At 40.7% G+C, this 18,236-nt stretch overlaps 2 protein-coding genes across 5 annotated transcripts in view; one reads left to right on the plus strand and one right to left on the minus strand.

Annotated features, from left to right (window-relative positions):
• Positions 1 to 17,115, minus strand: part of UNC79 (unc-79 homolog, NALCN channel complex subunit) — a 226,932-nt gene extending 209,817 nt beyond the window's left edge. For all 4 annotated transcript variants that reach the window (XM_059687243.1, XM_059687253.1, XM_059687233.1 and 1 more), the window contains exon 1: positions 17,015 to 17,115. In XM_059687243.1, the coding sequence (XP_059543226.1) occupies positions 17,015 to 17,036 (22 nt within the window). In that variant the 5' untranslated portion in view covers positions 17,037 to 17,115. The remainder of the gene's footprint in view (positions 1 to 17,014) is intronic.
• On the plus strand, positions 1,062 to 3,106 carry LOC132230175 (ankyrin repeat and SOCS box protein 6-like). Its single transcript, XM_059687210.1, is given in 2 exon segments — positions 1,062 to 1,731; positions 1,734 to 3,106. Coding segments are annotated over 2 exon segments (1,242 nt in total). The 5' UTR covers positions 1,062 to 1,178; the 3' UTR covers positions 2,423 to 3,106.
• Positions 17,116 to 18,236: the final 1,121 nt, after the last annotated feature.

The raw sequence follows: 18,236 nt of genomic DNA on the forward strand, positions 1-18,236 counted from the left end.
GTCAATCAGGGGAAAGTGCCACCCCCATCATCCTGCCTCTGCTGCTGCTTTTGGCCTCCCTCTGAAGGAGGAGACTGGGCTGATCAGGGGAAGGTGCCGACCCTAGCACCCTGCTGCTGCTGCCACTGCCAGCTGCTGCAGCTGCCAGCCCTCCTCAGCCCTCGCAGCCACTGCAGCTTTGTCTGGAAGGACATCCAGAAGACATCCGGTCTATCTGGTCTAATTAGCATATTACCCTTATATTAGTATAGATGATATGATTGTGTGTATTGAAACCAGAAGTAATCCCCCAAAAAAACTACTAAACTAAATAAGTGAACATTGCAGGGGTGCAGAATATTAGATCAACACGCAAAAATCAATTATATTTCTCTATATTAACACCATATAATTAGAAAATGAAATTTAGAAAACAGCTCCATTCATAAAAATACTTAGGAATAAATTTAATGAACAATGTGACAAGATTTATAATGGGAGTTAAACAAGACCTAAATGTGTGTGAGTGTATAGAGATAGAAATAGAGATAGAGATATATAGTTATAGTTCTATTATCTATATATACATATATATATATATCATTCCAAGGGTTGGAAAACTCAACGTTGTTAAAATAATAATCCTTTTTAATTGACCTATAGGCCAAAACCCAAATTAGTGTCTTTAAAAAAAAAAAGAAAGGATGAAAGAAACATTGATTTTTCAGTTTATATAGAAAGCAAAGGACCTAAAACAGCTAAAAAACAATTTTGAAAAAGTTGGAATCACTACCTGATTTCAAGGCTTACTATAAACTTAAAGTAGTAGAGAGAGTAGTATGTCACTGGCAATGGATAGACATAGAAATTAATAAACACAATAGAGTCTAGAAATAAACTCAAACATAAATGATTGGTTGATTTTTAACAAAGTCACCAAGATAATTTAATGGAGATAAATAGATTTTACAACACACAAGATTGGAACAACTGGATATTGAATATGGAAATAATGAACCTCAAAACTTAACTCATACCATACATAAAGATGGACTCAAAGATGTTCGAAGACGCGACGCGGAGCAGCGGGAGCGCGGCGGACCGACTGGCGCGGGGGCTGGACCGGCACCGGCAAGGCCAGGCCCACGGCCGCTCCGCGCACCCACGCGGGTCCCCTCGGCGGGAGGGCGGCCGCCGCGATGCCCTTCCTGCACGGCTTCCGGAGGATCATCTTCGAGTACCAGCCGCTGGTGGACGCGATCCTGGGCTCCCTGGGGGTCCAGGACCCCGAGCGCCAGGAGCCGCTGGAGGGGCCCAGCTATGTGCCCAGCGAGGAGAGCCGGCTCCTTGTTCTCACCGAGCTTCTGGAGAGAAAGGCCCACTCCCCGTTCTACCAGGAAGGCGTGAGCAATGCGCTGCTGAGGATGGCCGAGCTGGGGCTGACCCAGTCGGCCGATGTTCTCCTGAGAAACGGGGCCAACCTCAACTTTGAAGACCCCGTCACCTATTACGCGGCCCTGCACATCGCTGTCCTGCGAAACCAGCCTGACGTGGTGGAGCTGCTGGTGCGCCACGGGGCCGACATTAACCGGAGGGACCGGATCCACGAGAGCAGCCCCCTGGACCTGGCCAGCGAGCAGCCGGAGCGTCTGCCCTGCCTGCAGCGCCTCCTGGACCTTGGGGCAGACGTCAATGCAGCCGACAAGCATGGGAAGACTGCTCTGCTCCACGCTCTGGCCAGCAACACCGAGAAGGCCGGCTGCTGCTGGAGGGAGGGGCAGACGTGAAGGCGACCACCAAAGACGGGGACACCGTGTTCACCTGCATCATCTTCCTGCTCCGGGAGACGGTGGGAGGGGACAAAGAGGAGGCCCAGCTGATCCACCGCTTCTGCTTCCAAGTCACGCAGCTGCTGCTGGCTCACGGGGCCGACCCCAGCGAGTGCCCAGCCCACGAGTCGCTCACGCACACCTGCCTCAAGAGCTTCCAAGTGCACTTCCCTCTGCTGCGCTTCCTGCTCGAGTCCGGAGCCGCCTACAACTGTTCCCTCCACGGAGCGTCCTGCTGGTCTGGCTTCCACGTGGTCTTCGACAGGCTCTGCTCCCACCCGGGCTGCGCCGAGGACGAGAGCCACGGGGACCTCCTGCGCAAAGCCGAGACCGTCCTGGACCTCATGGTGACCAATTCCCCAAAACTGCAGCTGCCGGAAAACTTCGACATCCATCCCGTGGGCAGCCTGGCAGAAAAGATCCGGGCCCTTCACTCCTCCCTGAGGCAGCTGGAGAGCTACCCCCCGCCCCGCAAGCACCTGTGTCGCGTTCACATCCGTCGCTACCTTCAGCCGTGGCCCGTGGGTGCGAAGGTCCAGGCCCTGCCTCTGCCCGACAGGCTGAAGTGGTACCTCCTCAGTGAGCACAGCAGCCCCGCGGAGGCTGACATCTGACCGCTCCAGCCCGCAGGGACGGTCTGGGCCCCTCAGCCAGCCCGCTGGTGGACTAAAGTCCCAGCGGCCCTGGGGGAACCTTCGGTCCCGCCCGTGAGAAGGCGCAGGCTGCCTGTCAGCAGGCGCAGGCTGGTACAGGAGAGCCGGCAGCTGCGGTCACTGCTGTGGGAAAGGCTGTGTCTTCAGGGAGACGGCCCCCCTCCCTTTGACAGTGACCCAGTTCCCAGCCCCCATGGGAGAAAATGACAGGGCTTTGATTTGGGACAGGCGTGAAAGGACCGGTGGGCATTCCTGAGCGCAGACTCCTGTGAGCTGCATGGACAGAGCTGAAGCCAGAAGGAACTGGGTGGGCCTTTGTGGGTGCGGCCCAGGCAAGGCCTTTGACTCCACAGAAGGGCTTTGGTGGGCGGGGAGAGCGGAGCTGCTTCCTCCTGGTGTCGCCGCCCCGCCCACCGGGGCACAGGGCTGTGCCAAACCCAGGTCTTGGGGACCATGCCTTCTGCTAAAAAGCAATCATGCATGACCGGGGACATTCCAAAATGTCTCACCTGAGGACGAAAGCTACCAGGACTGAAGGCTGACCCCTGCCTGGTGCTGAGCCTCACAGAGCCGTCACGATGGTCCTTGTGAATTGTGTAAATGCCTCAGATATAAGCTAAGGCAACTAAAAGCATATTTATATTACAAAAAAAAAAAAAGATGTTCGAAGACCTAAATGTTAAAGTATTATATTTCCAGAAGAAAACACTGGAGAAAATCTTCATATTATTAAGTAAGGCAAACATTTCTCAAACAAAACACCAAAAGCACAAATGATAAAAGAAAAAAATTGATAAAATGGACTTCATAGCCTGGCTGGTGTGGCTCAATGAATTGAGCGTGATCCCAGGACCAAGAGGTCGCTGGTTTAATTTCCCATCGGGAGCATATGCCTGGCTTATGGGTTTGATCCCTAGTAGGGGGCGTGCAGGAGGCAACTGATTGGTATTTCTCTCTCGTTGATGTTTCTATCTCTCCCTCTCCCTTCCTCTCTCTAAAATCAATAAAAAAATATTTTTTTAAATAATAAACTTTTTAAAGCGTGATCCCAGGACTTCATGACTTAAAAGTTCCACTTCTCAAAAGTCATAGCTAAGAAAACACAAAGGTAAGCCACAGAATGGAAGAAAAAATTTTCAAAACACAGAGCTTGTATTCAGAATACATAAAGTAATCTTACAACTCAATAAAAAGAAAACCAAAAATCTAATTAAAATGAACAAAAGATTGCAATAGATATTTCCCAAAAGAAGATATACAAATGGCCAACAAGCACAGGAAGTGGTACTCAACATCACTAGTCCTCAGAGAAATGCTAATTAAAACCACAATGAAATACCATTATACACCCACGAGAATGACTAAAGTTAAAAAGTCTGTCAATACCAAGTGTGATGAGGATTTTGGGCAACTGGAACTCTCTCCTACATTATTGATCAGAATAAAAAATGTTACAGCCACTTTGAAAAACAATATGGCAATATCTCATAACATTAAATATTCATTTACCACATTGTCAAGCAATTCTAGGTATTCACCCTACAGGAATAAAAACATGTATGCAAATACTTTAAGCAGCATTATTCATATGGCCCAAAACAGGAAACAATCCAAATAGTATATACATACCATGAAATATTAAAGAGCACTAAGAAGAAACAAAATATTAATACACTCAACAATATGAATGAATCTCAAAAACTTTATGCTAAATAAAATAAATCACACTGAAATGACTATGCACTGAATGACTCCATTTATATGAAATTCCAGAACTGGGTGTAAAAAGAGGGTCATGAGCAAACAGTCACAGGAATCTTTTTAGGGTTAAGGGACTGTTCTTTATACTGATGCGGATGGTGATTGCACAACTGACAAGGAGTGGCAAAAGTAGGTTTATAACTGTAAATGCACAAAACAGTTCAATCTTGCATTTATTTATTATTGTTTATTTATTTGTAGTATAACTGTAGACCTACCCCTGTATATACTTAGCAAAATTCATTCAACTATGCTTTCAAAATGAGTGAATATTATTATGTATAATTATTTCCATAATAAACAAAAAAAGAACAAAATAACAGGTATTCCAATACATAAGTGCTTGGGTATGTCTACACTAGAAGACATAATGGCATAGTCAGATGTCTGTACTTACGCATAATAAAAACTTTGGATTTATGAGAAATAAGAAAATATTCAACTGAAAAGTTTCAATTTTTAATTTATATTCAACATTTCAAATTAAGGGCTAAATAATTATATCTCTACTTAACATGCAAAATCACCATGAATAAACTAGCTCACATATAAGACTAATAAAAGTATATTGTACAGTGGACTCTAAAAAACTGGAAAAGAAATGAAAGGATTTTTAAAATAGTCAATAAAAACTGATCCATATAGAAGATTATCAAAAACAGAAAAAACCCATCATACATATGATAGAGATTGCAAAGAATGTCAAACAATAGAAAAAATAAATATTAAAATTATAATTCCAGAACACTCTTCTAAAATTTAAAAAAATCTCAAAATTACATATTTTGAAAGGATAAACCACAATCATTTTAACATGGCCAACAGTGAGTCATATTACAGTTAAAACTACTTTTATAAAAAATCATTTAGGCATCCAGGCAAAATAAGGAAAAGAAAACAAGACCTTCACCAGACTTTTCAACAATTCTTAATTCCCCCTAGAAAAACGATGTAACAAATTTAAGACATTCAAGGAAGGAAAATATGAGTTAAGCAATTTACATCTACTCCAACTGACCTCCAAGTACAAAGCTGTAAACTATTATAAACTTCCCAAAACTCAGGGTACAGTGATCCTATGTGTCCTTCCTATTAGGAAAGAACATTCAGACAACCAAAGAAACCAAGAGACAATAATATAAGAATTAGTTGTGAGCATTAAATATAAATATCCCTGTAGAACAAAGCTAAACCACAGTTATAAAGGAGAGAATAAAGCATAGTATAATAATCAAAAATTGGGATGGGGAAATAGGAGTGCATATGATATGGTTACCTAATTAATATTAATTAGAAATAAAAAAGATATTATTTTAAATCAGATACTGAGATAGAAGGAGCAAGGGGAAAGTTATAAGCTAATTTCAATATTGTTCAATGTAAGAAACCAATTTAAGTCCAAAAAAATGGACGAATGGCATAAAAAATATTAGTATAAAGTTAAACAATGGAACAAACAAGCAGATAAAACCCACTGCATAATGAAAAAAGTGTAGATACGAAAGACTTAAAAATAAAACAATACGATAGAACTGAGGCCAAACATTTTAATCATATCAATAGATGTAAATGGGCTTAACTCACCTATTGAAAGAAAAGGATTTTCAGATTGGCTAATAAAGCAAAATCCAACACTATGCAGAATACAAGACACACCTAAAACAAAGAGATTCAAAAGAGTTAAAAATAAAAGGATGGAGAAAGATACATCAGGCAAACACAAAAAGAAAACAGGGGGTCATAATCTTGATATCTGACGAGGTGGAATTGAAAGCAAAAAGCATTAAAATATATAAAGAAGAACACTTTATAATTCTTAAAGCTACAATTCACAATGAAGATATTGCAGTTACTATATTTATGAACCCAATAATAATAATTTTCATTAAGCAGCAACCTACAGAAAATGCAAGGAGAAATAGACAGAAACACTAATAGGAAAACTTTAACATACCTCACAATCCAAAACCAAGCCAACTAAAAATTAATCAAGTATAGAAGACCTAGGCAACATAATGGTAGATCTTATAGATTATATCAAGCTCTGGATTCCAAAAACGCAGATTAAACTTATTTTCAAGTGCACTTGGAACATTCACAAAAAATGTCCAAATGTTAGGCTACACACACACACAAATTCATTAAGTTCCAAAGAACAGAAAAAATGCAAATATCATTCTTAGGCTATAATGCAATAAAAATAGAAATCAATAACAAAATTTAAAAAGAACAAAACTTCTTTCCACATGGATTTTATTAGCACACTTTTAAATAACTCTTGGGTCCAAGGCAAATACTAAATTAAATTGCAGAATCTCTTGAAAATAATAATAAAAGCCTGACATTACAAAGAGTCTATAGGCAACATAGAAAAGAAGTATCAAAGGAAAATATATTGCATTAAATGCCTATACCAAAATATTAAAATAAATAAATTGATACCCAACTCAAAAAGCTAACAAATAACTTCCAAAATAAAACAAAGAAACCAAGAAAAAGGAGAATGATGTAAGCATAAATTAATTTAGAAAAAAAAACAATAGAATTAATACATAAATCCAAAAACTATTTCCTTACAAAAGAAATCAACAACATACAAACCGCTAACTAACTCAATCAAGAATAAAGGCAGGGTCCTGGCTGGGTAGCTCTGTTGGTTAGAGCATCATCCTGAAACCCCAAGGTTGTGGGTTTATTCCCAGTCAGGGCACATACAAAAATGCATAAATAAGTGGAACACCAAATCAATGTTTTTCTCTCTTTCTCTCTCTATAAATAAATAAATAAATAAATAAATAAATAAATAAATAAATAAATAAATAAATAAATAAATTTTTAAAGGAAGGGTGAAGACACAAATCACACTATATACACCACATTGGATATGACAAGGAGTAACATCAACATAATAGAAATCGTTAAATTTCTAAAAGACACTTTTGCATAATTCTATGCAAACAAATTTGAAAACTTAGATGAACTGAATACATTTTTTAGAGAAATAAAACTTACCAAAATTGACCCCAGCAGAAACACAAAGTCCAAATAGAACAAGGGTCATAGAGAAAATAGAGAAAGAAGTTAGAGTTCCACTACTAAAAAGCACCAGGCTAGAGGGTTTTACAGGGGGACTGTAACGAACTTTTAAAGATCAGATAACCTCAATGTTACTTTAATCATTCCAGAGTATAGCCCAGGCCGGTTGGAGCACTGGTCTGCACATGGAAGGGTCACAAGTTAAATTCCCGGTCAAGGGCACGTACTTGGGTTGCAAGTTGGATTCCAGCCCTGTCAGGAGGCAACCAGTGGATGTCTCCCTCACATCAGTGTTTCTCACGCTCTCTCTCTCTCTCCCTCTCTCACTCTCTGTACCCTCTTCCCCCCATCCTTTCCACTCTCTCTAAAAATCAATGGAAAAAATATCCTCTGATGAGGATTAACAACAAAAATCATTCCAGTGCATAGAAAAAATAGAACTTCCAGACTCATCTTATGTAATAAATATAGGGTTGTTCATAGTTCCTGACTAAAATTACTTCCCATATCACCCCTGTAAAAAAAAACAAAAACCTGTGGACACATCTAATGTGTGAATATCAATGCAAAAAATTATTAAATAAGATGATAAAATTAAATCCAGCGTATTAATAAAGTCAAGAGAATTACATGGTCTCAATGGATACAGGATATGAACTTGACAAAGTTCAACACCATTCAGGTTTTTCTTTAAGTCAATAATATAGGAATTGATGGTTACTTCCTAAGTACATTATCTCAGCCCAAAAGAATATCTTACTTAATAGTGAAATAGTAGAAACTTTACAACTAAAATTTAAAACAAGAATACTCACTCTCTATGTTATATTTAATATTGTGTTGGAGATACTTGACAATCCAATTAGAAATAAAGCAATTAGAGATATAAGAACTGGACAGAAAAGAAAGGATAAAACTATTTTCTATATTCAAATTATATAATTATACATCTTGAAAACCCAAAGGATAAATGGAAAAACAACTACAAAAAGAAAATAATTTAGTAAAGTTATAAAATTAGCACAAAAAATCAATAGCCATCATGTATAAAAATGAAAGAAAAGATAGACCCATTATACAGAGCTACCCATATTATTGCGGAATGTAAGAAATAAATGCATGTGAATTTCCAATATAACAACACTACAAAATGAAAATCCCAACTTAAATCCCATTTATTGATTGAGTAACCAATATATAAAACTTGAACATCAATAATAATAAAAGCGTAATATGCTAATTAGACCAGACAGCCAAACGTCCTTCCGGACGACCTTCTAGACAAAGCTGGGGCTGCGAGTGCTGAGCCCCCTTGCATAAATTTCATGCATCAGGCCTCTAGTATCTATAATAATAAAAGGGTAATGTGCTAATTAGACCAGACATCATTTCGGATATCATTCTGGACGTCCTTCCAGACCAAGCTGGGCCAGAGAGAAGTTCGGGCCCGGGTGTCTGCCAGCAACCAGGGGAAGGAAGGCCTACTCTTGCATGAATTTCGTGCATCAGGCCTCTAGTGTATTATAAAAGGATCCAAATCAAACTATAGCATGAAGAGTTACAGACTTCAGGTATATTATCATTTTATCTTAAGAAAAACAGTTGGCTGTGTACTAAGATTGTCTACTAATTAGGAATCGTAATTATTATGTTGAATATAATAATAGAAAATTTGGGGGGAGAAACCAATATGGTGGCATAGGTAAACACCGGAGTTTGCTGCCTTGAACAACCACTTCAAAAATACAACTAAAAGACGGAACGGACATCATCCAGAACCACAGGAAAGCTGGCTGAGTGGAAATTCTACAACTAGAAGGAAAGAGAAAAGCATACTGAGACTCAGAGGAGGCGCAGTGCGGAAGTAAAATACTAAGGTGCAGAGGTGCATGCGGAGCGGGCTGGTGGCTGAGGGCGTGGTTGTCGTTTTCAATCAGGAGGGAGTCTCAGGCTCTGAGCTCCAGTTCCAGGCGAGTCTCTGGGGAACCAGACTCATACGGGAGAAGCAGGACTGTCTGGCATCAGTCAGAACTCAAGGGCAGCTTTTTTCAGAGGGACTTGCAGGGATTACTGAGACACTGAGAAGCTGGGCCTCTGAGAGCAGCCATAACTGCTAGCCCCGCCCTGTTGATCCCGTGGGACCTGACCCGCCCAAGCCCTGCAGGGAAGCTTTTGCTGGTTAGCCTCAGGCAAAGGCTAGATTAGCACCTCCCTAGAGATCCAGGAGCCAGGAAACTCAGCGGTCAGAGTGGGACCATCCAGTTTGCAGCTCCATGGAACCATAAAGGACACACTCAGGGGGCAGACTCAGTGAACACCAAAGCCCCATTGAAGCAAGTCTTGCCCCAGAGGGGTGTCTCCAGCACAGAAGTTCTCCCACTGCAGACACAGCTGATTCTCACAGCCAATTGGCCTGGAGGTCAATTCCTCCCAGTGATACCTACAACAATCAAGGCTTAACTACAACAAGACTGTGCACAAAGACCACAAGGGGGTGCACCAAGAGTGTCCTCCTCAGGTAATTGGGGAGGCTGAACCACTGGGCCCTAGAGGACACTCAGCACAGAAAACCACTTTATCAACACAGGGAAGCATAAAAAATGCAGAGACAAAGAAAAAGGACACAAATGACAGAAATGGAGGAAAGCAAACTACTGGATATAGAGTTCAAAACCACACTTTTAAGGTTTTTCAAGAATTTTCTAGAAACTGCCAATAAACTTAATGAGACCTACAAGAAATCTAATGAGACCCTCGAGGTTGTGATAAAGGACCAACTAGAAATTAAGCATACACTGACTGAAATAAAGAATAATATACAGACTCCCAACAGCAGACTAGAGGATCGCAAGAATCAAGTCAACGATTTGAAATACGAAGAAGCAAAAAACACCCAACCAGAAAAGCAAAAAGAAAAAATAATCCAAAAATACGAAGATAGTGTAAGGAGCCTCTGGGACAGCTTCAAGTGTACCAACATCCGAATTATTGGGGTCCCAGAAGATGAGAGAGAGCAAGATATTGAAAACCTATTTGAAGAAATAATGACAGAAAATTTCCCCTACCTGGTGAAAGAAATAGACTTACAAGTCCAGGAAGCACAGAGAACCCCAAACAAAAGGAATCCAAAGAGGACCACACCAAGACACATCATAATTAAAATGCCAAGAGCAAAAGACAAAGAGAGAATCTTAAAAGCAGCAAGAGAAAGAAACTCAGTTACCTATAAGGGAATACCCATACGACTGTCAGCTGATTTCTCAACAGAAACTTTGCAGGCCAGAAGGGAGTGGCAAGAAATATTCAAAGTGATGAATGCCAAGAACCTACAACCAAGATTACTTTATCCAGCAAAGCTATCATTCAGAATTGAAGGTCAGATAAAGAGCTTCACAGATAAGAAAAAGCTGAAGGAGTTCATCACCACCAAACCAGTATTATATGAAATGCTGAAAGGTATCCTTTAAAAAGAGGAAGAAAAAGAAAAAGGTAAAGATACAAATTATGAACAACAAATACACATCTATCAACAAGTGAATCTGAAAATCAACTGAATAATCTGATGAACAGAATGAACTGGTGATTATAATAGAATCAGGGGCATAGAAAGGGATGGACTGACTATTCTTGGGGGAAAGGGGTGAGGGGGATGAAGAGACTGGACATAAATCGTGCACCTATGGATGAGGACAGTGGGTGGGGAGTGAGGGAAGAGGGTGGGGGTGGGAGCTGGGTGGAGGGGAGTTATGGGGGGGGGAAAGAGGAACAAATGTAATAATCTAAACAATAAAGATTTAGTTAATCAAAATAATAAAATAAAATAAAAAACAAAAAAAAATGGAAAATTTTAACTGATGAGAAAGAACCAAAAACACAATGAATGTTCAGGAAAGGTATAATTTGTTATATAAATACTATAAAATTTAATTCAAAAAATATGTTTAAGTACTTTTGACAAGTGTATTTTTATTTAACTGTAAATCTATTTGAAAAGCAGAACTTCACATTGATGACAATGTGTAATCTTCAAATTAATGATATCTGAAACTTGATTATGCAATCCTTTTTTGTTGTTGTTGTTAATCCTCACCAAAGGATATTTTTTTTCCATTGATTTTTAGAGAGAGTGAGGGAGGGGGGGGAGAGAGAGAGAGAGAGAGAGAGAGAGAGAGAGAGAGAGAGAGAGAACACTGATGTGAGAGAGACACATCGATTGGTTGCCTCCCGCTTGGGCCGGGGATGAATTGCAATCCAGGTACATCTCCTTGACCAGGAATTGAACCAGAGACCTTTCAGTGCTCAGGCTGACACTCTATCCACTGAACCACTCCAGACAGGGCTGCAATCCTTCTTTATAGTAGTAAAAGACTTTTAAGTCACTCTCAATCATTTTTACTTATTCAAGAAACAGTTTTTGTGTAAACACTGTTCACTAGACAATGGTGTTTGCACACAAGAGGCACAGAGATGAACATAATACAGTCTACACACAAAGTAAATCTGGGCACCTAACCAGAGAGCCAATTATGCAATACAATGTGAGCACACGAGTGGGGCATACTGGGTAAGATGGCAATCAAGGAAAGCTTCTAAGCTAAAGATTGAACAATCAAAAGGCAAAGAAGAGGGCCATCGAGGGAAAGAAAGCCACTTCAGGCAAAAAGAACATGATACATTGGAGGAACTTTAAAACACACACACACACACACACACACACACACACACACAACCGCGGTCCAATGTGACTCAAGAAGTTAAGGCAGCGATTTGGCTGGATGTGCTAGAATCAACAAGGCTTGGCGATTTGTTGGATACTAATAACGGAGAGTAGAAGTTTAAGAAGATGCCCATATTGACTAGGATTCATGGGTAGGTAGTGGTGCCATTCATTGAAGTGAGTAATATATAAAAAGAAATATGAATTTGGAACAGAAGACAATGAGTTTGGGTTTGCGATGTCTATAGGATGCCTCAATAGAGATAGAGGCTTATAGTTCAAGAGGCATGTTTAGACTAGAAAATTGTATTTGGATGTCATCCACAAAGAGTTGATACCTGATATGAGAGTGAACAAGAGCAAATGTCTGTGGGATTTTAAAAAGAGAGAAAGGGTTAATGACAGGTTCCTGTTTAGAAAGCGCAAGAAGAAAGTAGCCCTAAAAAAATCTGAATAGGAATAGTCAAAAGAGGAAGAAAAGAGAGTTTAAATAAGGAATACAGCAAGCAGTGTCAAATGATGCAGAGAAATCATGTAAGACAAGAGTAAAACTCATGGACTTTTTTTGCTAGCACAAATATGGTTAATAACCCATACTCTAATTTTTTAATAAAATATGAATAAAACCAGAGTTTCATCTATAAGAAGTTAGCAATGTTGTGCAAAGATTTCTGAACAAGTACAGGTTGCAGTGCTATTCAAAGGAGAAGTACTTTTCTATTTTACTAATACTACCATATATGTACGTAAAAATTTTAAACATTCTATTGATTTCTCCAAGCATGGCCCTTAAACATGATAGGAGAGGGCCAAGTTCAACTTCAAATCATACTGCTAATTAGCTGTACTCTTTAAAATGCTTGGTTTTGATGTAATTAAAAAGACTTTTAGTTACTGAGAGAAGGATGTTGAGTAGGATAAATACATTAAAAATAGAATACATTCACATTTCTATCATTAGCTATTCTGAGTTTATGCTCAAATTATCAGCAGTTTAATATCCAAGCTTAACAAACATTTTGATGGATATTTATATAACTGATTTATGTTTACCAGCTGCTACACTGTTATTATAATACAAAAGGTGATGGATAGGCAGTTCATGCCTTAGAAATGTTTTGTTTAAAATAAATCAAGTCAGCCCTAACCAGTTTGGCTCAGTGGATAGAGCGTCAGCCTGCGGACTCAAGGGTCCCAGGTTCGATTCCGGTCAAGGGCATGTACCTTGGTTGCGGGCACATACCCAGTAGGGAGTGTGCATGAGGCAGCTGAATCGATGTTTCTCTCTCATCGATGTTTCTAACTCTCTATCCCTCTCCCTTCCCCTCTGTAAAAAAATCAGTAAAATATATTTTAAAAAATAATAATAATAAAATAAATCAAGTCAAGCCATGCAGAGATCCTCTCACACCAAAAATGGGTTAGGCTGATTGCTGTAGAGGAGACCTGGAGACAAGGAAAAGAGAAAGAAAAAAAAAAGTCCAATAGTCTATGTCCCATTTAAATAATATTGTTCTGGGCGCTAACTCCAAATTTATAATATAGCAGCAAGCACAAGATTTGATACTTAATGATGATGATAATGATAATGATAATAGCTAACATTATGTGCCAGGATTCTGTGCTAAGCATTTTCCTTAGTTCATCTCATGTAAACTTCACAACAATGATGACTATCCCCGTTTTATATATATGCATTCGAGGCTTAGAGAGGTTGACTTAACTTGTTCAAGGTCACACCAATAGTAAGAAGCAGAGCCAGGATTCATACCCAGGCAGCAGACTGATTCTGGAACCCAACTCTTAATTCTGCTGCTATCAAAAGCAAGCTGCTTTTGGAAGCATACTTCCAAAGTACTCCAGATTGGTCAATTTTAATTCTTAGAAGATGGAAAAGGCTGGAGGTGCAGGAGACTTGGGCTCCTCTTTAGAATTACAAATAAAATAACTATAAATTCTCATTTTTATCATTCCAGATTCTATATCAGCTACACAAACATTTTCACTACAGTGAATTTTGTTAGAAAAAGAAGCACTTGGAGGAAAAAAATTTAACTCTTGTGCTATTGCCTGAGAAATTGCTAGAAAGCTTTCACCTTCTCTTATGATAGTTCTACATATAGCATAGGAAACAAACAGATCGTATGTATAAAAACAGACTCCAAACTATACATTTGTTAAAATTAGCTTCTCTTTCATCATTATTACTTCTTCGCTTATTCATAAAAGGAAGGAAATACCGCTACATAAAAACAAAATCTTTTTCACATATCCATGGTACATTACATTTCAAAGGTAAATCACGTAATTTGGGTTGAAATGCAATTACTTCCTCTTTGCTGGTTCAACCAAACTATGTCTACTTCCTGTACCAGTGAAACCTTTACCTATATCAAGAGGCCTCAGGAAGAAGAGTAACAGAAATAATATTTTAACATTATATTAAATCTAATTATCCCCTTCTGGTCCTTAGGCAAGTGGCACTGTGCACACTCCTGAATGCAGAGGAGAAACGAATTCTCTCATTCTCTCCCATCCAGTAGAAGAGAAACATCCAATAGTGGTCTTCACATCCAGTAGAAAAGAAAAGTCTTCTGGCATTTCCTTCTCTTTCTCTTTCCCCTTAGCCATACTCCTACTGAGTCCAAGGCTAAAATACCACAGACCTGCAACTTTTCTTTATTAAAAAGTGTTCACCCTTCATGAACATCAACTATGCAGCCTTTTATGTGTTTGCTCTATTTTCAAGTTTATAATGTGCACTAGAGTGTCAACCCATTCATGTTCATGCATGTAAGAGAAAAAGAAATTATTATCTTCCCTCACTCTAAATAAAGATTCTTAAAAACACCCAAAACATCCTTATCCTTTTTACAGCCTACTCTCATTTACCTCATTTGCCCTCCAAACCCTTAGGATTAAACAAAAGCAGCTGCTGCTACTATTTCTCACGTCATAGATGAAAACTCTTAAAGAGGCACAAACTATTAAATTAATTGTCCAGTGTCTCACAGTTCATCAAAAGGGCATGCAACACTCAAACCCACATGGTGTCCTTTCCATCATCTACAGATGAAAAAAACCTGTTTTACAAACAATTCTAAAATAGCTACTTAACTACACACTACTGGTGCTACATAACTGGGTCCACATGTAGATTTTATTTACCTTGGCATTAACTGTCCAGGAAGAAGACAAGAAAAAGCATCCAGTGCATCTCAAAATATAACAAGGAAAAGAAAACACAGGAAGAGGAAAGTAATACTCACTGGCTTTGACCTGAAATTACTTATGTAATATGTAACTATAAAATCAAATGACAGGTGGTGGGTTTCTTTTTAACAACAGAACTATAATATAACCTTCAAGAGTGTGATATCCTCAAGTGGGAAGATCCACATTGATTCCAAGTATGTTGTCATTACTCAAAATATAATGCATCCAATTTTTTTGAAAGCCTCCATAGAAGCAAATTTTATCTTTGAGGTTTAGATTTAACTTCTGGAGACAGGCAAAAAAAAAAAAAAATCACAAAAGAACTTCCTATTTAGAAGAGATGGACTATTAAGTGGGAAATAACTATCAGTATTATAACCACCATTTATTGAGTACTTGCTATGTGCTAGTCTCACTACTCAACCTTTCATGCATTTGAATTCTCTCATTTATAATCACAAAAACCCCATCAGCATTGTTACCCCAGGTTCACAGATAAGGAAATAAAACATTGCAAAGAGGTATAAATACTAAACGGTAAGGGTATATTGTCAATCTCTACTGAACCATCAATCTTGGAATTCCATGGTTTTCAGTTCACTTAACCTAGCTGGTAAATAAGTGACAGATTGCATTTTATCATATACATGCTACTGCCCCCAAATAATGAGACTGCTGCTTTGGGTAAATACAAATTCTCCCAGAATGGCTTTAATAGCATTCCAAAGAAGAATTACAAAGACTTTAAAGTAGTGACAATATTATCAACATTACTGTGTACTACTTTGAAAGAAACAAGTATCAATTAGATGAATACGGTTAGGTATATTTTTTTATTCAAACGCATTGCTTAATAAAAAAAAAAAAACAATCAGAAGTTTAAGTTCCTGAATTCCTCAAGTGCACTCAGGAAAAGGTTTCACATTAATCAACCCACCAAGTGCATACTGAAGGCCTACTGATGCACACTGCAATAAAAGACTATAGGGAGCATATTAGAAACTTCCTCTGTCCACAAGGAGTTAGCAGGTTGTTTCCAACCAAACACACAGTCAGTCATTACTGGAACAACTAAAGTCCTCCTGTTATTTGTTAGAGTTTGTGTGAGCTGCCCTACAAAAAGGGTTAGATCATTTCCCCAGAGACCCTTTCACTTTGTTGCAAGCACCTACTCCGGCTTTAACCTATAATTGTGCTTAGTTTTAACATATGTTGGTTTTCCTGAGCTGATTATCCTCACACTGGATCCTGAATTCTGCCAAGCTCCTGGCTCCCCCCCCCCCGCCCCCCCGCCCGCCCCCCGCCTCGCTCCCCTTTTTCGTCCCTTCTTGCCTCTCCAACCCGAAGTGGAAACTGCAGACAAACTCCCCTTTGGCTCCAGCACGGAGAACTGGGCATGCTCAGAAGGCCAGGCCGGCTTTGGTTGCACTGACACTTCCCCGCCCCTGATTTGCCGCTGCCCCCCCTTCCCCCACTCCAACAAGAGACACCGAAATGTTTATCTGAAAGATGCAAGACCTCCTTTTTTTTCCGAGAATGACCCCATTTTAATTTCATTTCGCAGGGTCTTTCAGTCTTGCGAAACCCCTCCACAAGCCCGGCGAAGGCTGCATTATGTTTCAGCACCGGGGACAGCGCCGCGTTGCCATTAACGTCCACCCTCCCCCACCATCTCTTCCAGCCCCCACCCCGCACCCGCCCCAACCTCAGCCCCCACCCCCGCACCAGCGCGATGCCAAGGTCTCCCGGCAGCCGCAAACGCCGCAACTGCAATAGTTCCCAGCTGGAGGCCGGGCCAGAACGCCAGGCCGGCTGCTACTTACACTGCTCCGCTTTGGTGGACATGGTGCTGTCCAGATGGAAAGGCTTTGCCCAAAAATCTGTGTCGTGTGAGCTCCCTCGCTCCGCCAGCGATGTTGCGAGGAAAAGAACGCATACCCCCCACCCCCCACCCCCTCGCTTTCCCCCTCCCTTAGGCCCGTGTCGCTACCATTCGGACAAAACGCACATCAAATTGCAGAATTCGGTCCCGGAAGGTTAGGAAATCGCCCCCGGAGAAATGGGTGGGATTTAATAGGCGGCCAAAGGCTTCCTGTCCGTCCCCTCCTGGAGCTGCCCGCGTTGTTGTGGGCGGGGAGACCGAAAGAAGAGTGCAAGCTGCGGCTCCTGGTGAAATGGGAAAATGGGCTCGACCGGGGGAGGAGTATTTCCATTCATAAGGCGCACGGAGGGGACGGGTGTTTCCCAGAGAAAAGCCTCTTAAAGTGCCGGAGTCCCCGACCATTTGGATCTCCCATTGGCGTTCTCCGGGCCTGTAAATCCTGCTCCGGGAGCAGCCCCCGGGCCTCAACGGGGTGACCTGAGAGAGACACAGGTGCGTCCCACGCTTCGTCTCAACCTCCGGGAGGAAGAAGGGGGAGCCGGATCCGGGGCGGGCTGGAGAGAACCGGGCCGGAGGGCGACGAGGATGCTCCTGAGGACCGCAAGGAAGGAAATGCAGAAGTAACCCTCAGCATGGCTTCCCGGCGTGCTATGCTCGTGCCCTCTGCACCCCTCTCTGATGGGCTCTCCTGCTGATGATTAGGATGGGAGGTCCCACTGCCAGGGGGCTGTGGGAAGACTTCAGAAGTTGGGGCTAAGAAAGATTTCCATAGATGGCGAAGCTGGAAGAGCCACAGAAAAGGAAAATACAAGATTGGAGACTGGAGGAGCCCACATGTGCTCCCAGAATGGAGAAATACTCGTTAGGAAGCCCCTTTGTTGGGAAACCAAAGCCAATAGAAAAAGAAGAGGATGGAAAAGGGCATCTTGCATATTAATAATATACTTAAAGAATCATCTGGAAGGGGCATACAATCTGAGCCTGGACTTGGAGTTAAAACTAGATAAAAAGACTCAGTTCTACCACATATTCATTCCAGTACCAATCTTTCAATCTCCCTAAAGCCTCAGGTTCTTCATCTGTAAAATGGGAATAAAACCTGCACTGTTGCCTATAGTTATTGGGCAGATCAAATGGCATAATGGATGTGGAAGTCTTTTTAA

Source organism: Myotis daubentonii, chromosome 1 (genome assembly GCF_963259705.1).
Source record: "Myotis daubentonii chromosome 1, mMyoDau2.1, whole genome shotgun sequence".
NCBI classification, from domain to species: domain Eukaryota; kingdom Metazoa; phylum Chordata; class Mammalia; order Chiroptera; family Vespertilionidae; genus Myotis; species Myotis daubentonii.